This window comes from Cupressus sempervirens, chromosome 11, assembly GCF_028749045.1.
Source record: "Cupressus sempervirens isolate cs-2001-9-10 chromosome 11, ASM2874904v1, whole genome shotgun sequence".
Classification (NCBI taxonomy): Eukaryota; Viridiplantae; Streptophyta; class Pinopsida; order Cupressales; family Cupressaceae; genus Cupressus; species Cupressus sempervirens.
In genome coordinates, this window is record NC_143128.1 from 32,628,019 (window position 1) to 32,638,328 (window position 10,310).

The following is a 10,310-nucleotide window of genomic DNA, read 5'->3' on the forward strand; positions in this document are numbered from 1 at the left end:
ATTCTTGGAGAGGATGAATGGATTTGGGGCACTGTTAGAGAAGTAAATAGTCCCATATCTCATGATCGGAGACTTGGTACCAATAAAAAGTGTTTAAAAGGTTGATATACTGAATTCTCTAGGAGCAATGGGACTCACCAACTTGAATATCCACATTTTTTTGGCCCTTTGAAAGGTTAATGCAAACTTGGTTATTACTGCGAGCCAAATAAAACTTCTCAGATTCTACACAGAGATAGAAACCACTAAGGAAGCAATCTGGGTAAGAAAATTCAAAAAAGGAAGAGATAAACTGATGCAGGAGCATCAAGTCACCTACATATTATTTGCTTTGGTAGTTATTTTTTAATCTATTTATCCTGCTCACCACATGGACAAGTTGAGGGAAGGCTGGCAGCTATGGAATTTGGTGAGGGAGTTGGTAGTTGGAGAGAAGTGGTTTTAGAAGGGGCAAAACCCATTGAAAGGGCGGAATCGACTTGCAGACAAGAGAGAGGCCCGTGAGAAAAAGACAGATGAGTCTAGGTGAGTAAGGAAGTGGCTCAAGAGGGAAGAAAACAGTGTTACACCAGTGCGGAGGTGCAGGGGGATGGCAGGGGGATGGAGGGATGGGGTGGAGAGGGGAGGCTGCATAGTATACATATATGACTTGAAATGCTAATTGTGAAATGATACTTCAATATAACATACCAAATATAGTTGAACAATGAATATAGAAATTTGAAATGCAATTCACGAACCATAAGTTCAAACTTCAAACTTCAAACTTCATAACCAATGACCATTGAACTTAGTTACATAATTAGTAAGTTGTAACATTAATAACATTAAAGTTTCAAACATAATGAAAATGATAAATATAAAATATAAATCATTCATAGTACCATGCAAGTCAACTATTGACTATCAAGTATCAAATGACAAAGATGCAAGATCCAAAATTCATTGTTCAAATTATAAATATGATATATCATAAAGATCAAGATGCTCATGATTACAATGACTAGAGTAGCATGAACCAGTGAAATGAAATAGTGTATCATGGCCATATCAAAGTGAGTACAATCTACAAAATGTCAATAATGAGAATGTAAGGGTGGAAACTCTCTAATCATCCCTAAACTGAAGTCCTCACTACTAGACTCCTCATGGGTAAGATAAAATAAAAAAACTTAATTATTTGACTTTTCAACATGGGTGTTGGTTGCACCCCACAGATCCCCTCAAAGCACCCAGGGCGCACCCTGCGTGCACCCCTGCACTCGAAACACACATGTGCACCGCCAGGTGTGCCGAACAGTGTGGGCGCAATGTGCGGGTGTGCAACGTACCCGCATCTGGGACATATGCGCACCTAGTGCGCCAAGATTTTACCCTAGGTGCACGCATCCAGGTAACACTGGAAGAAAATGGAACTCAGCAAGATACCCAATTGCATCACTGCTTATGAGATGGAGGAATTTCTGAGGTCTAGTTGGGGAAGGAGGAAGGACATGTAAATCTATTTGGGACTGCAAAGATGCTGCAGAAAGCTATGTGGATTTCAAAAAGTCCTCAAACTCCCACCAAGAGAGGGAAGGAATAAGAAAGGAAGACTATGGAAAGCGGAACACAAAGGATTCCCAAATCCATTATTGTTATGATCACAGTTGAGCAATGGGTAGAATAAGGAAATAACAGAAACAAAGCCAAGAGCAGAGAAAGCTGGTGAACTAAAAAGCTAAGCGATTGTGTGCATTGCAGTTATGTAAGAGCAGATAGTGGCCAATGTATGGCCATGTTTGCAATTATCAAAATTTGTCGTTTGATGAGAACACAAGTTAGATTATTATTGCAGCTTGAATTTGAAGAAGAAAGTCTCTGCAAGGCTGCATTTGTTTTGTGTTCTTCTTATGTTGAATGTAATCAGAGAATTTAAACCCTGTCACTTTCTGAGTTGTTGATTGCATTATGTTCCTGTTGCCTTTGTTCAAAATAGTTTTACTTTTGTCTGGGTTAAGTCTCCCATCATATTGGTATCAGTGCATAGATGTCTGAGGCTGTTGCCATTATAAATCTAGCAATTCGAACTCATCAGTAGCCAGAACACAAACAGACTATTCATCTACAACTAAAAAGTTATGAGCCTGAGGTTTTAAAATGAGCAAAGAGGAACAGACAAGCCATGGACCCGAGTGAGAATAGCCTAAGCATGATTGGCTTTAGAAAAAGAAAAAGAAAAGCCATAGGCTTTGTACAACAGCAAGCCAGATCACATATGAAGTCCAAGGTTTGGCAACCCAATCATGGAGGACACTTTCAAGGGGGGGCCTTCCAATACATTATCCCACAAGAGTGAAGTTCTCATGCCATTTGTAGATTTCATCAGAGATTGGAATTGGAAGAACAATATTAGGATGTGGATCAAGAAAATTAATACATGAAACACCTTTAAGACAATTTTTGACATTTGAGTGGGAGAAACATGGGGTATTGCCATGAAGCATTCAATTCCAATAGCACCAGCTATGGGGTAATGAGAAGCAGAGGCCGTTTAAAGAGGCAAAAAAGAACCTCAAGGCTAGCAGATGCAATAGGACCACAATAATGAAAACAAGTACTAAAATGATCTTGCAGAAGCCTACAGTATGACATACACATAATAAAGCCAAGAAACTCTAGCAAAGTCAACATCGAAGATATATTTTCAATATTGTCAACTCAAAAAACAAAAAAGATATTGCTAAAATAAGGACAAATGCACAAAATTTCCACAGAAAGATTTTCTCACATACCCACAAAATGCATGCACCATTTCAGATATTCATTTTGGTATCATTTCTTCAAGCAAAGAGGCTCACAATGGGAGAAGTAACTTCACCAAACCGACTAAATGTCTTCATGACCTAAAACACCGAAAGCCAAAACAATGTGGGCACCTTCATTTCCACCACTTCGAGATATAGAATAGATGCAATAGAAAACATATAGCTTTGTGTTCAACACATGTGATATGAACTTCTCTCATTATTTTTTTTATTTTAGACATTTCAAGCTCTGAAGAAAAGTCACATAATCAATGGAGAATGAGAATGACTGTTACATCAACGATAATCTCAGGTATGACAATTCTTAAATGGACATTCTTAATGAATTAAGATTCTAAACAGCGTGGAAGACAAGAAAGAAGCAATAACTACAAACATAGCAATTCCGATGGCCTGTGCAGTAGAATTAATGACATATACAACAACAAAACATAGCTTATTGTATATTTGATTGATACATCTTGACAGATCCTACAAACCAATTTGATCTAAAGGATGTTAAAACACAATCAAAATCAAACGCTGAATTTTAAATGAAAGGCAAAACCTCCCTCTTTGGCATAGAAGCCACATTGATGCACAGTGCCAAGACTGTGATTCTCTGCTAGACAGGCACAGAAAGAGGTGATGATTGTTTCAACCTTGACTCGGCTGAACAATCAAGTCTCAAAAGTAGTTTGAGTCTCTGCTAAACAGGCAGAGTAAGAGGTGATGATTGTTTCAACCTTAACTCGGATGAATAATCAAGTCTCACAAGTCTTGAGGGAATTGTGAGTCATGGCCTGCAGAGATCTCAAGTTTAATGTCAGAGAAGCATTTTAACACATACTGAAAATCCCAAAAATATTCTTCCCTCCTTTGAGCCATCATTTGCCAAACCTCAAGTTCTCTAAATGATCACTGCTTGCTTGAGTAGAGAATGTCTGTATGTGACCCTGTGACAACGTGGCAAATGACTTGTTTAAATATAGCAGTCAATACTATAGCATTCTCAAAGAATATGATCCAGAGGTTTTGAAGGCAGCGTTTCTCCCTTCCATTCTTCTTTCTAAGAGCTTCTTGCTTTTTTCCTTTCATAATTTATTACTTATTCTTCCTTGGGAGGATATTTGCATCTTGTTTATCAATGGAATTAGAAATCTCTCAAACACAGGTGTTACACATAAAGTTGAAGTTGTTATTTTAACTTGTTGACTCCGTCAAAAAACTTGACAGAAAACATATAAACATTGGTTTCAACTTTAAGCGAAAACAATTTCTCAAAATGTCTATTAAAAATGTCCCAATAAGTTTAAATGCGAAATGTTTGCTAAAATGTTTCTCCATTTACATTACGTCAGGACAGACTCAAACTTCAGAATTTATTTTTGTGAAACAGGCCAAAATTTAAGTTTGTGTAATTCTCCTAAGGTTTTCCTATGGCGACCCCAAAATAGACCGGCCGAGTCAAATCCAAAAATAAGCCTGCAGAGTTCGAGCCAAATACGGATTGCAAGACCAAGTCTCAAAACCATCCTCCTCCTGGATTCTACTCTGTAAAAGTAATTTAAAAAAGAAAACGGAAAGACGAATGGGAAGCCAAAACATACCTGCAAGCCATATCTCTCCACATTGTACCTGGCAACTGATACAGCAACATCACTAAGATCAACTGCTACAGCTCTTCCTTGTGCTTCCAATAATCGACTGAGCCCAATGGCAAGCGCCCCACTCCCAGTCCCCAAATCAGCCCATACCCCCTGAGCCAATCTCCCATCCCCCAAAATCGCATTCTGAGCAATATCTATCAGCTGCTCTGTCTCGGGCCTCGGAATCAACACACCCTCTTGCACAGCCAACACCAAGTCTCTCCAGTGTGCACATCCCACAATGTACTGGAATGGTCGCCTCTTCTCAACTCTTTCCCTCCATAATACATACAAGTCCTCAATGCTTGTTCTCAGAGTCAAATCTGCAGGCAATTCAAGCATTGCTGAATTTGTAGAGTACCCATTTACAGCATCTTCCAAGAGCCATTCAATCTCCCTCAATAAGTCTTTCGACTCAGGGCCCCCATCTGTATCTAGAAATGTTGACCCAACTGAGTTTGCCAATTCTTGAGCCCATTTCCTCCACTCTTTGAGGTCCTGTGAGCACGAAGAGAATTTCGATTTTCTTTCAAACAAGGGAACTTGCAGTTTAATTGAGTTTTCCTGATCAGGGCCCAGAGTTACGCCGGCGTGGGCTTTTGAGGAAGGGGGGAGTGTTTTAGCTGATGGACTTGAAAATCTCTTATCTGAGCAGTGAATGCGCCTCCTATTGTGGATTCTCATAGGTAAATATAAATTTAAGCATAACCCAAATTCCGAAATGGTCCTGTGCTTGAAGAATGATGCCATGCAAACAAACAATCCTATCGCTTCCTCTCTTGTGAAATTGTATCCAAGGACATTGAATCATTTGTTTGCAAAAATGTGCTTCTATTAACCGATTGCTTATTAATACAAAGTGGGAAATATGAACCATCATCCACGGCCTAAACGTGGTTGGGGAGGAGCTAGAGCTTAGGAAAAAAAGCTGGAGGAAACAAACCAGCAAGTCGTTGAACAAACGGAACATTGCATTGGAGGAATGCCCAAACACCAATATAGAGATAAAGAAATGGGTGTGAGAGAAATTCCGATCTATGTGTGGACTAATATGTTAGGTAAAAAATGCTAATAGTGGCATGTTGTGATGGTTAAGTTGTTGAGTTGTTATCTTGCCATCAAGGTTCAAATCTAATGGGGATGAGGTCTTCCATTTGTGGCTTCATTGGTTCATAACTCCAGGTCAAAGCATTTACCCCTTTTAAAATATATATATAAGTTAGGTAGGAAAAAAGCATATTATATCAAAGAACGAGCTCTCATCATTAACGATGTGAAACTAGTAGATGGAAGGTGCCTAAGGAGGGATGGGAAGAAAGAATATGTACCTTTTGTAGCAAGGGGGTGGTGGAAACAGAATGGCACTTTGTGATGGAGTGTATGGCTTACGAAGATATTCATAATAAGTACAAGGACAACTTACAATTGAACAATGTGAAGGAACTTTTCGAGGAGGCAAGATTGCACAAGACAACAAATCTACTAATACAGCTCAAAAACAAAAGGAACAACCTAGAGAAAATTTGAGAAGTTGCTTAGTTGTTCTTTTGGTCCCTTAGACCAATGGTCTCGTGGATGTCATTAAAATCCTTTCATTTCATTTCAAAGCTATATAAAATGTTACAAATTATTTGGCTAGTTTTGGTTTTTCGTATTGATGATTATTTGTCCGGTTAAGATGGTTACAATGTTCACAAGACTTACAAGTAAGCACGATAATGGTTGTTTTTTCACTTTTGAATCTTATATGATAGCCTATTTCATCTTAAAATTTATTATGGATACTTTGGTATTTTATTTAATAATTCAAATATATGTAATTTTATAATATTATGATAAATATATGTTATTTTGAATATACATATTTTATTTTAATTTTATTATTATTATTTTACAATATTAATATGTGATATATATATTTATATTATTTATTATACATCTGTATTAATTTAAAATTATTTTAAAATAAAATAAATTTAGAAATTCGTTTAAGACAGAGAATTTGTCAAAGCAAATCAAAGTTGTCAATTAACTAAAATTAAGTCATTTCAATCAATTAAATACAAAAATTGGATAACTATATAATTGATTTAATCAATTAATTTTATAGTTCATTTAAATAATTCAATCTAACCCATTAAATCACATAAATGGCTAACTTAATTAATTGTTTGATATGGGATTTCTTAGCGACGTAGTTGTGAGTAATTTGCTTCTAATGGCAGAGATTAGCAAGTCGAAGTTGCAAGTATAAATCAAATGGATTCATGGCCAAGGCCTCGGAAGCCACACATAGAGTTTTGATAGTTGTGTCGTAGGAACACCTATGGTACATGGCAAGTTGTCTACCATAGATGCAGAGAAATCTCATCGTACAAGAGATGGCATCAATCCACCATTGAATCCACCCAAAGTGATTGTGGGATCAAGGTTCCAAATTCCAAACATACAAAATATGAGCCATAGTGGGTTCATGACTAAGAAGTGACATGTTGAGAAACAATTGTGTTTTAGAAAGACATCGTTGATCTATTTTCCAAATAATAGTAAATAATATGGTATAGCAGTCTGACAAAGTCACATCAAGAAAGGAATGACAAATAATTATCTTTCCTCAGAAAAAGAAAAGAAGGATTGAGCAAATATCATACCATGATCAAGCCGCTTGAGAATCTTGTCAAAATTGGCTCTAAAATTAGACCAAGTATGCCAAACCCCACCATTCTAGTGGTGGTAAGCATTGAGATCAAAAAGGCTCAATTTATTGTGCATGTGGTACCAAGCCTCTTGTTCCCCATTTGTCCATCGATAGGGTGAAATCCCATCTTTGTTAGAAGCAAACTCTACCATATTAAAATCCTCACGTACGACCCAAGTGGCTAGTGGCACATGATCTATCATCCAACGCCATAGTTGTCATCTTTCAACAACATCATTAGGAGCATAAACATTAACTATACCAAAAGAATGGTTATTAAAGGAAAACAAAATCCACACAATTCTTTGCATGGGGTCAAAACCATGAGAAATAATTAAAGAAGTCAAACAAGGGGGAAAAAAAAGTAACAACACCACCTCGACCAACTTCATGTTGTGAAGCAAAATTGTGTTGTCTAGCCAAATAAAAATGAAAGCAACTTTGAGCAAATATCTAGAAATTTTAACCTCCTAGAGACACAAAATTGTTTAGAGTAATAAGATATTGCCTTATTAATTAAATCATTTTGATTTAATTATTAAATGATTTAATTATTAAGTCACTTATTATCTCTAGTTTACTTAAGCTAAACTTTAGACATATAATAATTAATTCTTTTATTAACTATTATCATACAACCTAGGTTTTACCCTCTTGGGGTTTTGATCTCCTTTTATAAGGATGGATCTCTTTGTAATTTATTCATACACTTTTGATAATAGCAATTTATCTTTTTGCTCATCAAGAATGTCTCATAGATGGATCTAAGAATTCCAACCTCCATAGCTTTTGCTTCTCTCTTCTGTGATAGGTTTTTGCATGCAGGTGATTCTTGGGAGTTGTGGGGTTGATCTTTCATCAACTTTAACATGATATCAGAGCTCCAGATCTTCATGCCCTTGTTATGTTTATGAGAAGTTTGTCTTGGCTTTCAGATCTATGCCTTTTGTTTAGAGGGTTTCATTTTTTAGAGTTTTTTGTATTGAATCCGGGAGGGTTGCCATTTTTTGGTGCATTTTGAGCCCAAACAGACATCACTGTTGAGCTCGAAGCACTCAAAAACCCCTATTTTTATATAAAATTTGTCCAATTTGGACACAGTTGGAATTTGAGGCTAAAAATTTTGCTCCTAGATTTTTTTGGCACATTTTTTCAAGTGGCTATTTTGTGATTTTTAGCACAGAAATTGAGATGTTTTGCATGAAAATCAAGATTATGGGGCAAGCAAATCGAGATTTTTTTGAAATTGAGATTTTGCACATTTTCTGAGGCGGTGATTTTGTGATTTTTGGGCAAAATTTGAGATTTTTCATGAAAATCAAGATTTTGAGGCACACAAATCAAGACAGTTTTGGTATAAAACTAGCACACTTCCCAAGGCAATTTCTGGTATTAGTGGGCACACTTTTTAAGACATTTTGGCATAGATGTTGAGGCCATCTTTTTTTTGTTTTCCAGTGTTTTTTTGACCTACATGTGATTTTTTGGCCATAACTTGCTCATCCAGACTCTATTTTTCGATACTAAAGAAGCACCGGAAAGTTGATTCTGAGCCTGTCGTGATGATGCAATTTATTTAAATTTTTGATGATATTTGTTGGCCTTTTTTTGTTGTCAAAGTCTGAAGTTTTTTTTTGCACTCTAAGAGACATATTTTGAGACATTCTCTTTTTCAGATTCTATTTTAGGTACATCCCATTTAGTTTTTTGTTTTTTTGCATTATGATGGATATCTTGGTTGTATCAGATTCAGGGATTGATTTTTTTGTTTCAAATGATTTTTCATGGGTTGTACTATCTACTATATCAGCCTTATGTCTCTTGTGATCTTTGTTGACATCGTTTTGTAGTATTTTTGCAAATGCACTGAGATAAAGTGCCACTCTATTGCATTTTGAGATCTTGAATATCTTTTTGTTTTGTTGCACATGCACTACATTATAAAGTGCCCTAGGGGGTTTTATGCTGGCCATATTCATCATCTTCCTTTGTCAAATGAGTGTCTCTTCCACAACATTAGCCTCATGATGTGTCAATGACATGTGCTAGTATAGGTGTTTGTACTTCTTTTGCACTCTCGATGTTCCTGGTTCTTCTTTCTACAAGAGATATTGCATTCAATTTCAATGTTCATGTCTTACCTCTCAGCATTAGAGGGGGGTTATGTTGGTTATTTTGCTTTCTTGGTTTGATCGAGTGAGCTATGTATTCAGTATTTGATCCTATGTACTAGGTGATTGTAGTGGTTGCATACCTATGCATTTCGGTGAGATGGATCATTTACCATATAGACATTCTTTCAATCTTATTTTTGGTGGCCATGAAGATACCTTCCATCTTTGATTGATCAACTCTTCAGACTTAGTATTCTCTACCTAGTCATGTTTTATATAGTGGAGGCTCTTCAGATCAACAATTTGGCAGTGTTTGCAACTTCATGGTTTACTAGTGTTCTTCATGATCATTATTTTGTTCCCATCTTCCGGAACATTCTTTCCATCTCTTTTTTGAGTAGGGTTTTTCCCATGTGGTTTTCTTTATTTCTCCTATTTACAAAGATTTGGTTGTGCTTGGGCACCTCATCAGGCCTTGTTGTTGGGACCCAATTTGCTTTCAACAATAGTTTCTAGGTTTTTAGCTACTCCCTAAGTTTATCTTAAGGGAGGGTGTTAGAGTAATAAGATATTGCCTTATTAATGAAATCATTTTTTATTTAATTATTAAGTCACTTATTATCTTTTGTTTACTTAAGCTAAACTTTAGGCATATAATAATTAGTTTTTTTATTAATTATTATCATGCAACCTAGGTTTTACCCTCTTAGGGTTTTGATCTCCTTTTATAAGGATTGATCTCTTTGTAATTTATTCATTCACTTTTGATAATAGCAATTTATCTTTTTCCTCATCAAGAATGTCTCATCTATGGATTTGAGAATTTTAGCCTCCATAGCTTTTGCTTGTTTCTTCTGCGATAGGTGTTTGCATGTAGGTGATTCTTGGGAGTTGTGGGGTTGATCTTTCATCAACTTCAACGCTTCAAGATTCTCATGCTTTCTCCTTTGAGCATCAACTAGGACTTCCAGCTGCACCTTACATACACAAGTTTTATCATCCTTGTCCACTACCTTTGTTTCCTTAAGATTGGAGCCACAATGGTATGTTCAGCAACATAGGA

At 36.4% G+C, this 10,310-nt stretch overlaps 1 protein-coding gene across 1 annotated transcript in view; it reads right to left on the reverse strand.

The window, feature by feature from the left end:
* Positions 1-5,374, reverse strand: part of LOC149528096 (RNA methyltransferase family protein) — a 42,156-nt gene extending 36,782 nt beyond the window's left edge. Inside the window, exon 1 of the mRNA XM_089810456.1 lies at positions 4,397-5,374. Within this exon, the coding sequence (XP_089666582.1) occupies positions 4,397-5,185 (789 nt within the window). The 5' untranslated portion in view covers positions 5,186-5,374. The remainder of the gene's footprint in view (positions 1-4,396) is intronic.
* Between the last annotated feature and the right edge of the window lie 4,936 nt (positions 5,375-10,310).